Below are 13,455 nucleotides of genomic sequence, written 5' to 3'. Positions count from 1 at the left end.
AAAAAAAAAAAAGAGAGAGAGAGAGAGAGAGAGAGAGAGAGAGAGAGAGAGAGAGAGAGAGAGAGAGAGAGAAACTTAGTGTCCCATTGTCAAACATTCAGTTTCCACTAGGTCCCAAAAACAGCCCACGAGCTGTCTCTCAAAGGGAGAACAGTTGTCTGCAGATGATGGTAGAACCTTGTTCCAAAATCCCAAAGGCCTCCTCTGTGATTCACCTAAAGGGCCTCCCAAAGGCTCCAACCAGCATCCCTATCTCCCACTGACACTTCAAATACCATCAGGTTTGCTGGATCATATGGTCCAAGTGGTAGAGAAACAGCCTGGACCTGTTCCAGGCTCCACACAAAGCTATCAGCTTTCAGAGTCACTTGGTCCATGGCTGGAGTAACACACCCAAATGAGGAATGAATGTGCTCTCTCCAAAATCCAAATGGGCCCACTAAACATTGTGCTTCATTTTTGATGGTGGGAGGAGCAATCAGTTATCCTTCTCCTCTCTTGCATGTTCCACACCTCTGAACTCCTAACAATTTCACTGAAGTAGAAAGCTCTTGAATTTTGGTTGGATTTTTTTGCCATCCTCTGATATACAAATATGTTATTAGCAATAACATAATGTCAGTATAGTGTACCCATGTGATATTTTGTGGAAGAGAAAGATGATCAATATCCCTTTTAAGTTATGATACAGGGCTGGAGAGTTAATATATGTTGAGGTAAAACTGTAAAGGTATACTGCTGGCCTTGCCAACTGAAATAAAATTGTCTCAGGTGGTTTTTATGGGCAGGTACCAAGAAAAGGGCATTTGCTAAATCCATAGCTGCATACCATGTACCAGGAGATGTGTTAATTTGCTCAAGTAAGGACACCACATCTGGTACAGCAGCTGCAATTGGAACTTACTGAGTTTTCAGTAGTCAACTGATAGGAGAGTTAAAGGGAGATGTGATAGGAACCATGACCCCCACATCTTTCAAGTTCTTGATGATGGCACTGACTTCTGCGGTTCCTCCATGGATACAATACTGTTTTTGATTCACTATTTTCTCTGGCACAGGCACTCCTAGAGGTTTCTATTTAGCCTTTTCAATGATAATAGTCCCTACTCCACAGGCCAGGGAACCAATATAAGAATTCTGTCAACTTCTGAGTTTATCTATTCTAATTATACATTCTGGAACTGGGGAAATAACCAAACTTTAGACACCTTCTTTAACTGTCTGAGCATCCATTTTAAACCTAGATTCTCCACTCAGTGGCCATTATCAACTCAGCCCAATCCTGTTTTGTTCCTTCCACCATTATCCCATACCCTTAAAATCCATTCCCACACATACTGCTTGAATGAATTAGCAAACTGCTTGAGTTCTTTAGTAATATAATACATCTACTCTTGGACTCCCCTCTAGGAGCCTGCTTAGCTTTAAATCTGGTTATAGTCTAGAGGCAACTTTTGTTGGGCCCTGAGGGACATCAGTGTTGCCTTTTTTGGCATCTTCAGAGAAAGCCACTGCTGCTTTAACTTACAATGAAGGGTTAATTTCCTCAGTCAAAGGTGAAAAGTAGTACTTCAGGAAGTGGGGTGAAATCTTCTGCTGAGGGTGGAGACTACTCTGGTGAGATAAACCCTTCCTGGGATTCAGGGTACTTAGTTTCAATAGGGTCCTCCCACACATCTCCATCCCAAGTTACAGTGTTCCATTTTTATCAACTAACCCCTTAACTCTTAACCACCAAACACGTTTGAGTCTGCTACTTGAATTTTTGCTGTAATTCAGCCAATCTTATAATGAAGGCTTTGTTTTGATTTTCCACAACAAAATCTGTGGCTGCTGGAAAGAAGATTCTCTTCCAGGGCACACTTAAAAAACCTTTAGACCATTTATGCACCTCTGGAAATGGTCCATTTTATCACTAAGTTCATTGTTGTCCTTCGCCATATTTTGAGATCTAGGAGTTGATTAATTTTATCACAGAACCCATCCTTTTCATTTGTCAGTTTACCCAAAGACACAGGAGCATCATTTTCCTTATTTTTCTGCAAATTGTCAAAAGTTTTATATACAGAGTCACCAAATCTGTTGCCTCTCACAATTGTATAATCAAATGCATTTGTCTCCTTAAGTTTGTAAAATAGTTTACACCATAGGCTTTCAGTACTCTGAGCTTCTAGGAGAGGCTTCAGTAACTGTAGGCGCTGGCAAACTGAAAAGCCTGTTCCAGATACTTTAAAAATTCATCCCTATACTTCTGTTGCTCTAGAACCACTTCTGGTACCAAAATCTGCATTGATCAGGGTTCTCCAGAGAAATGGAAATGATAGGATGAATTGAGAGGGAGGAGAGAGAAAAGGGATTTATGAGAATGACTTACAGGTTGTGATCCAGCTAGTTCAACAATGGCTGTCTATCAATAGAAGGTCCAAGAATTTAGTAGTTGTTCAGTCCATGACTCTGGGTGTCTCAGCTGATCTTCAGTATATACCAGAATCCCAAAGAAGCAGGCTTTAATGCCAGTAAAGGGATGATAGACCAGTTTTGTGGGATGTCCTTCTATATATGCGTTGCTTTTATTGGTTGATGAATAAAGCTGTTTTTGCCAATGTTTTGGCCAATGTTTTGCTGTGAGACTCTCAATCTCAAGGTCATGAATTCGTGCCCCACATTGTGTACCATTATGTAAATGGAGACTGTGCTTTCATTTCCTGCCTGCCCAGATCCAAATAATCACACAGAAACTTTATTAATTACAATACTGTTTGGACAATGGCTCAGATATATTTCTAGCTAGCTCTTACATCCTAAATTAACCCATCTCTATTAGTCTATGTATTGTCATGAGGCTGCGGCTTACCGGTAATGTTCTGACATCTCCTTCTGTGGCTACATGGCATCTCCTTGACTCTGCCTACTCTCTCTTTATATATCTTTGTTCAGATTTCCCACCTGGCTTTACTCTGCTGAGCCATTAGCCAAAACAGCTTTACTCATCAACCAATAAAAGCAACACATATAGAGAAGGACATCCCACATCAGACCTCCCAGGGAGACTGAGGGCAAGCAGACAGATAGCAAGCATCCTTCTTCCATGTCCTTGATATATGCTGCCAGCAGAAGGTGTGGCCCAGACTAAAGGTGTATCTTCCTACCCCAAAAGATCTTAATTAGAAGTGGTTCTTCCCACTTGAAATGATTTAATTAAGAAAAAAAGTCCCTCACAGGTGTCCCCAGCCACTTGGGTTTTAGTTAATCTCACATGTAATCAAATTGACAACCAAGAACAATCATCACAACTTTGGCGATGATCTGCTTGTGCATAGTAATAAGAATTTTGCATTGTGACTCTTAGTTTCCCCATGAATAAGTGGCCCTGTACTACTTTTGTGCTCACCTGCAAATTGGGCTTATTTAAGCCCAATAGCAACCACACCTGAGCCTGGGAGGCTTGTTTCTTCAGTCCTTACTTTAGTGAGGCCTGTGGAGAAACCTGGCTGTAGACGACACTAACTGTACTCTTTGTACTTTTCTTTTCCTTTTTGGCATGATGCTTCAGTGAAGGACTACCAACTGGTCCAGAAGGGAGGAGGACAAGAGTGTGGCACCTCTCAGGCCCAGCTGAGCCAGTACTCCCAACACTTTGCCTTTATTGCCAGTCACCTTCTGCAAACCAGCATGGACAGCCATTGTCCCGAGGCAGTGGAAGCAACTTGGGTCCTATCCTTGGCCCTCAAAGGTTTATATAAAACACTAAAGGTAATGGTGAGCCTCTTCCATAGGTTTGTGCACATCTGCAGAGGATTAACAAGGAGGAAATGCCATCTGATTTGAATGAATGCTTAACAATGGGTTGTTTTTAAAAATGCTTGAGATCTTATACAAGGATAACTTAAGGAAGAAAGAATTTTCCAAGTGTTTTAAATCTCAGTTTTTGTTTTGTTTTTGCTTGTTTGTTTTTATTTTTTGAGGTGTTTTTTGAGACAAGTTTTTGGGTTTTTTGTTGTTTTGTTTTATTTTTTGGGACAGGGTTTCTCCTGTGTATCATTGGCTTTCCTGAACTCACTTTGTAAACCAGACTGGCCTCAAACTCACAGACATCCACCTGCCTCTGCTCCCAGAGTGCTGGAATTAAAGGCTTATGCCACTACCACCTGGCAAGTCTCAGGTTTTGGTTTTGGTTTTTTTGTTCGTTTGGTTTTTGGTTTTTCAAGACAGGGTTTCTCTGTAGCTTTGGAGCCTATCCTGGAATTAGCTCTTATAGATTAGGCTGGCCTCGAACTCACAGAGATCCGCCTGCTTCTGCCTCTTGAGTGCTAGGATTAAAGTCATGCGCCAGTACCACCTGGAAAGTTTCAGTTTTTTTTAATACTGTTCATGGACTGTGGCTTCATGGAAACATAATCCTGTCTTGGGGGAAGAAAACTGAGCTGAAAGGTTTTTCAGTTCATTCCCGACAGGAGCTCCTCTAGGTTCTCACAGGAATTAAGGGAGGAATAAAGGGAGCTGGCTCCATGGAGCCTCAAGGGATCAGTGTGACCATTAGACTGGAAGGAAGCAGCTAGGTGAGTGGTGGGCAGTATTTGGGGTGGAGAGAAGCCCTGACCCATGGTGACTTTGTGGGCCTTAGTGGGCTGGAGGGCTGGGGAGGACCTTTCAAGGAAATAGATTTGAGGTTATCTGCAGGGTGATCTTGCTTACAGAGCTGTCCCGGAAAGGATTTTTGCTGGAGTTTGTTGCCCCTTGACATTGAAGTGTTCAGTGGTAACTCTGGTAGGGAGGTCACTGAGTGGTAGTCGCGGGGGATGGCGCAGTCTCAAGCACCACCAGAGACTTGCCTGCTGGGCTCTCCAGCTCTGGGCAGCTGAGACCATTCATCTTCTAGTTGTTCAGTATCTGATGTGTTTCAAGACATGGTGTGTTTCACTGTTTCCACTATAATAGAAAGGGAAATTAACTCCCTGATGGCAGAGCTCTTAAATTCTCATTCAGTTTTATTTGTTTTTTGAGACAGGTATTCTTTATGTAGCTCTGTCTAGAATGGAACTTACTATATGGACTAGGCTGGCCTCAGACTCAGAGATCTGCCTGCCTCTACTTCCCGAATGCTAGGATTAAGGTGTGCACCACCATGAGTCCTCAGTCTGTTGATATTTGTTGACTATCAAGAGCCAAATGGAACTGTGTGTGCAGTGTGAGCTAGAAAGAAGGGCCATGCTCTCATGAGGCTTATAGTCTCTCATGCCAGAGGAAGCACCTGCCTACAAGGAAGACAGCTCTGCATTGGAAAGCCTTTTGAAAAAGGGAAATTTGAGGCAGCAAATATGGCGCTAGCCTTGGGTAACATGGACAAAAAAAGTAAGTTTCAGATCTTATAGTGGACCAGGCATGGCCGTCACGGGAGCAGAAGGACCTCCAGGTCTTTAAGATAGTGCAGCTGAGGGGTTGAGGCCAAAGAAGCAGGCAGGGAGCCTTGTAGGACCTGGTCAGCCATGGCTAGGGTTTGGATTTTATCTTATTAATGATTTTTTTTAATTTTATTTTACATTCCAATCACAGTTCTCCTGACCACCACCCAACCCACCCCTTCATCCATTTGTCCCAAAGGTTAAGGGCTCCCATGGGGAGTCAACAAAGCCTGGCCCAGTTGAGGGAGACCAAGCCCCTCTTCCCTGCATTAAGCCTGAGCATGGCATTCCACCATAGGGAATGAGCTCAGAAAAGTAGCTCATGCATCAGGGATAGATCCTGGTCCTACTTCCAGGGGCCTGTCAGATAGGCCAAGCTACACAACTGTTTCCCACATGCAGCGGGCCTACTTTGTTCCCTTGGAGGCACTACAGCTGTTGGTTTAGAGTTCATGAGTTCCCACAAGCTTAGCTCAGCTGTCTCTGTAGATTTCCCGTTCATGATCTTGACCTTCCTTGCTCATCTATTCCCTCCTCCCTCTCTTCGACTAGATTCCTGGAGCTCATCCAGGTGCTTGGTTATGGATCTCTGTATCTGGTTCCATCAGTTCCTGGATGAAGACTCTATGATGACAGTTGATGTATTCACCAGTCTGGTTACAGTTCAGGCACTATCTCCACTATTGCTAAGAGTTTTAGCTGGGGTCATCCTTGTGGGATTCCTGAGAATCTTAGCCATGAGCCACTGCATCATTTGCTCTGTGATCTTTCACCGAACAAGCACTTCTGAAGCCTATTTTATGTCACTTCCCCTCTTTACTTTCCAAAAATGCTTGAGGCTAAAATCCAAGCCCTCCCACTGTCGAGCATTTTTGGTTAAGATTCAGGGTGCTTGCTTGCTTGCTTGCTGCTTTTTTTTTTTTTTTTTTTTTTTTTTGTTTTTCGAGACAGGGTTTCTCTGTGTAGCTTTGGTCCTGGAACTCGTTCTGTAGACCAGGCTATCCTCGAACTCACAGAGATCACCTGCCTACGCCTCCCAAGTGCTGGGATTAAAGGCAGGTGCCTCCACTGGCGGCTTCAGAGTGCTTTTTTTACTGACTGGAAATTTCCCCTGAAGGTCAGTTGAGCCTTTAGCTCTGGGAAGAGACTGGCGCTCTGCTGACCTTGACCTTCACGCTCTTGCCTTGGCAGGCTCACGGTTTTGAGGAGACCCATGCCACCTTCCTCCAGACTGACCTGCTGAAGCTGCTGGTGAAGAAATGCAGCAAAGGAACCGGCTTCAGTAAGACCTGGCTCCTCCGCGACCTGGAGGTAAAGAGGAGGGCTGCCCTGAAGATCTATACCCTCGTGCAGAGCTAGCTTGTTCCAGCCAGTTCCTCCTTCTGCTCTCTCATTCTGTGCAGCTTTTAAACCCAGCCTTGATCCCCCTCTTCCTGAATTAGGGATCCTGACACCTGTCCTCCCTGTCAGGAAAATGAATTGGGTGTTTGTTTAAGGAACCTTGGAGAAGTACTTTGTGGAAACACATAATTGACCGTTAAATCATGGTAATAAAATGTGGTTTTGAATTATTATTTCCCTCTAAAGTTGAGCTAAAATCAGTTTCTAAATATGAGCACACATGTTTATCTTATGTAAGATTTCAGTCGATAATTCCATTTTATTGTTATTCCTCTGAGGCCATAGATGTTTCTTAGTGAAGTTCTTCTGGTTCCCAGAGTCTTTCAAGGTCAAGTGCTAGCTCCTAGTATAAGGGGCAGTGCGACAGAGATGTGCTGTGCCCTTACCCTCACTTCACAGATGCCCACATATGAAGAATCAGCTCTGAATACTACAGGGTTTGCTAAGATCTAAGGGAAATTATATGTACGGGTGTTTTGCCTGTAACTATGTCTGTACTACTTGAATGCCTTGTGCCCATAGAGGCCAGAAGAGGGCATCAGCTCTCCTGGACTTCAGTTGCAGATGGTTGTGAGCTGCCATGTGAATTCTAGGAATTGAACTCAAGTCCTCCGGAAGCTTAGCCAGTTCTCTTAACTGCTGAGCCATCTCTCCAGCTTCCATAACCATCCTTCTTAATGGCTGTGTATAAGACTGGAAAGTACTTTGCAGTTTTTACCATTATTAGTGCTTCATTGGCCATATTTTGAACAGCATTTTTAATCTATCTTGTCATTTCTAAAAGATAAGTTGTAAGTCAAAAGGATATATTTTAAAGTTTAGTAGTTATATTTCTCCAAAACAAGTAAAAAATAGGATAATATCCATTTTTGCTGTCAAGAAAGTTAATAAACACAAGGGCCACCATAGTTTTAATTAACATTTCTTCTATTATAAGTATAGTTGAACATGCTTTCATATTCCTTTACTAATCACATACTCTCTATGTGAACTCTGGTATCTTAAAGTTCCGGTAAATCTCAAAGACCCTTACATGATTAAAGACTGTGTCATCTTCCTCACTGATGAACACTCACTCATCTTCTTGCTCTGCTTGACTGACTTTGTGTAGATTCTGTCGATCATGCTGTACTCCTCAAAAAAGGAGATCAACTCTTTGACTGAACATGGAGACTTGGAGCTGGATGAGCGAGGGGACCAGGAGGAAGAAATGGACCGGCCAGTTAGTAGCCCTGGAGAACCAGAACAGAAAAAGCTAGACCCTCTTGAAAGCTTGGATGAACCCACCAGAATTTGCTTCTTGGTATGTTCACTGGTCATCTTATGGAGCACAGGCATCAAAGGAATGGATTCTCTTTGGCTCAGGCTGTGCTTCAACCTAAACAAGTCTAAGAACTGGAGAGAGAGCTCAGTGGCTAAAGACCCAGGTTGGATTCCCAGCACCCAAATGGGAGCTCACAACTGTCTGTTAACTTCAGTTCCAGGGGATCTGACACCCTCTTCTGGCCTTCACATGTACTAGGCACACACATGAGGCATAAACATTCAGGCAAAACATCCATTCACATAAATAAATTTAAAAACCTTTTAGCTGCTCAGTTTGATGTCCTGAGACTTCATTTCCGAAACAGTCTGTTGCATACAGAAAAGATCCAAAAGGATAGTAGAACCCTATCATTGTAGTGATTTTAAGATTTATTTATTTATTTATTTATTTATTTATTTATTTATTTATTTTATGTGCATGTTGTGTGCCTGTGTGATTTTTGTATACACCACATGCATGCAGGAGCCTGCAAAGGCCCAGAAAAGAGTAGTGAATCCCCTTAAACTAGAGTTACAGGTAGTTCTGAGACACCATGTGGATGCTGGGAACTAAACCTAGGTCTTCTGCAAGAGCAATAAGTTTTTTAACCACTGAGCCATTCCTTAGCTCCTGAAGTGGCTTTAAGTAATGATGCGCATTTTTTATAGTTCATATCTTAGTACTCAAAATTTGCCATGCTTTTTTAAAGTACCTACATATTGTTCTTCAGCTGTAACCTGGGATAACTTGCAATACTGTTTGTCACTTCAGTGCGCATATTGTTCATGTCTTAAGGCACATATCCTTGTCTATTTCTCACCTTTTCCCTTGCCTCTAGATGGCTCATGATGCCCTCAATGCTCCTCTGCACATTCTCCGGGCCATATATGAATTGCAGATGAAAAAGACCGATTCTTTCTTCCTAGAAGTTCAGAAAAGGTAAAGACCATTAAGATGCACTCGAGTGTGCCAGGTGAGGGTGTGGGACCCTCACCTGCTGCCATGGATCTGGAGAGAGGCCCTGACAGGCCTGGAGTTCTTCCTAATGTACCTGGAAAGGCAGTTGTGCCACTTTAGCTGGGTCATCCCTAAGAGTGTGACAGTTTCCTTTGAGAATGTCATGTGTGCAGTCTTAAAGGCACAGGCTGTGGGATCCCTCTCATGCCGTCCAGTGAGCAGATGGCACAGAGCAGAGCAGGTGCTGTGGTTCAAGAGGGGGTTTGGCTCTTATGTTTTCATCAGTGTGAATCATTTTCATGACCTTTTTCACAGGGATGATTATATAATCAACAGTATATCCTTCTCTTGGCCAGAAATTTCAGAGGTAGCTCCAGAACCCATCTCCTGAGTTTGTGTGGAACTTTACATATCTCCCACCCAGCCTCCTCTTCTGTACCCATGGCCTGGCTTTGCTCACTCTCTCTTCCTAAACGCACATCTTTCCCTCCCACCCTCTTTCTCTCTCTCTTCCATCGGTCCCCTCCCTCCCTTTTTGCTATGCTAGGAAATCAAACCCAGAGCCTTGTACATGCTGAGCTACCTCCCTAGCCCTTTAGCTTCTTATTCTAATGTGGAGTGGATTTCAATTAACTTCATTCATGTTTCTGTTTTATCCTATGTATTATCTAAAATCCTGTGTGAAATGGAGCAGGTACTATGAGAGGAAGATGGTCAGGGTACAATCTAAGCTACTGTAGCTAGAAAAGCAGAAGAACCTCAGACTGAGGCAGGTAGAATTTGGTTTTCTCACATAAGCATCCAGAGGCAGACAGAGAGAGGAAGAGCTGGAAGACACTTGATTAAGTGTGTGCCATGCAAGCATTAAGACCTGAGTTTGGATCCCCAGTACCTATACAAGCTGGGCATGGCCGTGCTCATCTCTACCTCCAGTATTAGGGTGTGGGATGGAGACAAATGGATCCCTGGAACTTGCTAGTCAGCCAGTTAAGCCAAACCAGTAAGCTTTGATTCAGTGAGAGACCCTATCTCTAAAAATAAGGTGGAGAACAGCTGAAAAGATAGCGAGGTCAACACCCATACACACATCCCAAAATTAAGAAAGAAATATAAACAGGCTAGAGAGGGAGAGATGTCTCAGTGGTTAGGAACACTTTTTCTCACAGAGTACCTGGGTTTGATAGCTAGCCCCCTCTTGTGACTCCTGAGGGCACTAGGCCTGCATGTGATGCACAGACATGACATGCAGACAAAACATGTACACAAAAAGTAATTTTGTTTGTTTTGCTTTTCGAGACAGAGTTTCTCTATGTAACAACCTGACTGTCCTGGAACTTTCTTTGTAGATCAGACTGACCTCAAATTCACAAAGATTCACATGCCTCTGTCTCCTGAGTGCTGGGATTAAAGTTATGCACCACCAGGGCTGGAGAGATGGCTCAGTGGTTAAGAGCATTGCCTGCTCTTTCAAAGGTCCTGAGTTCAATTCCCAGCAACCACATGGTGGCTCACACCCATCAGTAATGGGGTCTGGTGCCCTCTTCTGGCCTGCGGGCATACACACAGACAGAATATTGTATACATAATAAATAAATAAATAAATAAATAGATAGATAGATAGATAGATAGATAGATAAATAGATAAATAGATAAATAGATAAATAGATAAATAGATAAATAAATATTTTTTTAAAAGTTATGCACCACTACCTGGCTACAAAAGGTGATTTTTAAAAGTTTATTATTAAAAATATAAGATTATTGTATGTATAATTTATATATAAATATAAAAATATTTTTTAAAGGAAGATAAAGAGAAAAGTGGTTCCTAAGAGACAGTTTGTATCGCTGCTACAAGGATATTCTTCTTGGAAGACTACATGTATGGATGAGTGGATGCATGATGTGACTATAGTTTGCAAATGTCAGCAAGTAATGATATCATTGGGTGGGTAATAGTGAGAGTGTAGTTCTGATCACCTTTCTGACAACTGCGGTGTATTTTAAGCTCTTGTCTCCTCCACTGTCTGTGCCCATCCCTGGGCTCCCTTCAGGTTTGATGGAGATGAGCTCACCACCGATGAGAGAATTCGCTCTCTGGCACAGAGGTGGCAGCCTAGTAGGAGTCTGAGACTGGAGGAACAGAGCGCCAAAGCTGTGGACACAGACATGATTATCTTGCCATGTTTGGTATGTCACCTACCTTGGGATCAAAGTGTTTACACTTCTGCCCCCTATAGTGAGAAGGCCAAGCCTCTGTAATGATGGTCTTGGCTTTGCAGTCCCGGCCTGTGCGTACTGACCAAGCCACTGCTGAATCGAACCCTGTGACCCAGAAGCTGATTTCCAGCACAGAGAGTGAGCTGCAGCAGAGCTACGCCAAGCAGCGCCGGAGCAAGAGTGCTGCCCTCCTGCACAAGGAACTGAACTGCAAGAGCAAGAGGGCTGTCCGCGACTACCTCTTCCGTGTGAACGAGGCCACAGCAGTCCTTTATGCTCGCCATGTGCTCGCCTCCCTGCTGGCCGAGTGGCCAGGGCATGTGCCAGTGAGTGAGGACATCCTAGAGCTCAGTGGCCCTGCACATATGACCTACATTTTGGATATGTTCATGCAGCTGGAAGAAAAGCACCAATGGGAGAAGGTAGCTAACTCTCTGCTGAGCCCAGCCTTCTCTCTGCCCATCTTCCATATCTCTGTGACCCCAGGGTGTTTGAGTAATATAGCCCCCTGACAGGTATGAATACAGCAGAGGCAAGAGCTGCTCTTGACTGCGCCATGGGTTTTCTGGAGTTAAGCTCACAGCAGAAAGCTGAGTGCAGGAAACATTTGCAGCAGTAGGCCCTGAAAACATGTCTTGGCCTTTTGCCTTGATTGTTTCACACCTATAGGTCTTATGGCTCTCCTAGCTAGCCTGTGCCTTCTCAGGTCTCTGGAATTTGGCATGATGCAAAGTCAGGGGACAAGGTAATACCCTTCAGAGGCCCAGATAGCCTGTCCCCACAATACAGGAAAACGTCCAATAAGGGTTTTGCCTTCTGTCTTAAACTGTCATTTTTAGACTGTCTATGCAGGTCAAGTGATCTGCCCTCACACCTTGGTTGCTTCATGATCCTGTTGGTGTAGACAGAGGCTTATCCAAGACTCTGGCTTTTGGGTGGCAGGAATTTCACTAGCTTCCATGCCATTCTCTGAAGTCTGGTTTTCCAATTTGCAATTTTAGGTTGGAGGGCATGTTGTATTTTGTTTTTCTCTTTTCTAGTTTATTCGTATTTTATGTGCATAATGTGCCTGCATGTATGTAAGTACATCGTGTGTGTTGTGCCCTCAAAGGTCAAAAGAAGTTTCATATGAAACCGTAGCTGCAGATGGCTGTGAGCCTTCATGTGCATGCTGGGAACTCAACTAGGGTCCTTTTCCAGAGTAGCCAGGGCACTTAACCACTGAGCTCTGTCTCTGCCTCATTTATTTTTATATCAGGTCTTCCTTTTTTTCTTTTTAAATAATACTGTGAGGCCAGAGAAATGACTGAGCAGTTAAGAGCACTTGCTGCCCCTGCAGAAGATAAGAGTTTAGTCCCAGCACTCACAATGGGCAACTCACAATCTCCTGCAGCCCCAGTTCCAAGGGATGCAATGCCTTCTCCTGGCCTCCACAAGCACCTATACGAATACAGTGTGTTTACTTACTTTGAAGCCACATACATATATGTAAATAATGCGGATTTAGAGTCCATTTCCACTTCTGCGTAGAAGCAGAGGACCCAGCATAGCAGAAAACATCTTGATCTACACCTTAGCATCCTTGTGTACTTATTCCTTCTGGTGCAGGGTTAGTCACTCTGTCCTCGAGTTCAGGTGCAGAAATCCTGGGTCATATTTGCCCCCCAATTCTCCCCGTCCTGTTCAATACGCTGAGCATGGGGAGGTTGATGTGTTCTCTGACCCTTGTTTTGCCCACCTAGGACCACTGGTTTCTGCGTATCGTAGATTGTTTGCCCGCATCACAGCCCTGCAGGCACTGGCAGAGTGCTCTAGCCATATTCACCTTCCATGAAGGGCAGTGGCAGTCACTGCCTCTGCAGACCCCTGCTTGCACATGTACTTTTCTGCCTGTTGGTCCCCAGAGCTCCTCACTTAGGCCATTTCTCTGTGTGCTGTAGTGTTTACTTATAGCTTCTTCCACCTGCTTAATAATGAGCTCTTCAGAGGCCTGGAACATCTCTAGTTGTTTCTTTTATTGTGGGTCTTCTAAAAGTAGCATTATTCTGATTCAGAACAGGACCTGGTTGAAAGGTGACTACTGGGGTTGCATTTGGGGTAGGGTTGGTGATGCCAGTACCTTCAGGTGAATCTCAGACTGAAGTAGGCGCTCTCTCTCTCTCTCTCTCT

At 43.8% G+C, this 13,455-nt stretch overlaps 1 protein-coding gene across 1 annotated transcript in view; it reads left to right on the top strand.

Annotated features, from left to right (window-relative positions):
- Positions 1 to 13,455, top strand: part of Zzef1 (zinc finger ZZ-type and EF-hand domain containing 1) — a 137,114-nt gene that overhangs the window by 96,681 nt on the left and 26,978 nt on the right. Inside the window, 6 exon segments of the mRNA XM_050162721.1 lie at positions 3,554 to 3,753; positions 6,594 to 6,713; positions 7,915 to 8,106; positions 8,948 to 9,048; positions 11,121 to 11,256; positions 11,349 to 11,708. Coding sequence (XP_050018678.1) covers positions 3,554 to 3,753; positions 6,594 to 6,713; positions 7,915 to 8,106; positions 8,948 to 9,048; positions 11,121 to 11,256; positions 11,349 to 11,708 — 1,109 coding nt within the window.

The sequence above is a fragment of the Alexandromys fortis genome, unplaced genomic scaffold (assembly GCF_014885135.2).
Source record: "Alexandromys fortis isolate MF-2015 unplaced genomic scaffold, M_Fortis_MF-2015_v1.1 scaffold_84, whole genome shotgun sequence".
Taxonomy (NCBI): Eukaryota; Metazoa; Chordata; class Mammalia; order Rodentia; family Cricetidae; genus Alexandromys; species Alexandromys fortis.
The sequence above is the reverse complement of the archived record's forward strand: the minus strand, read 5'-3'. Positions and strand labels throughout refer to the sequence as shown.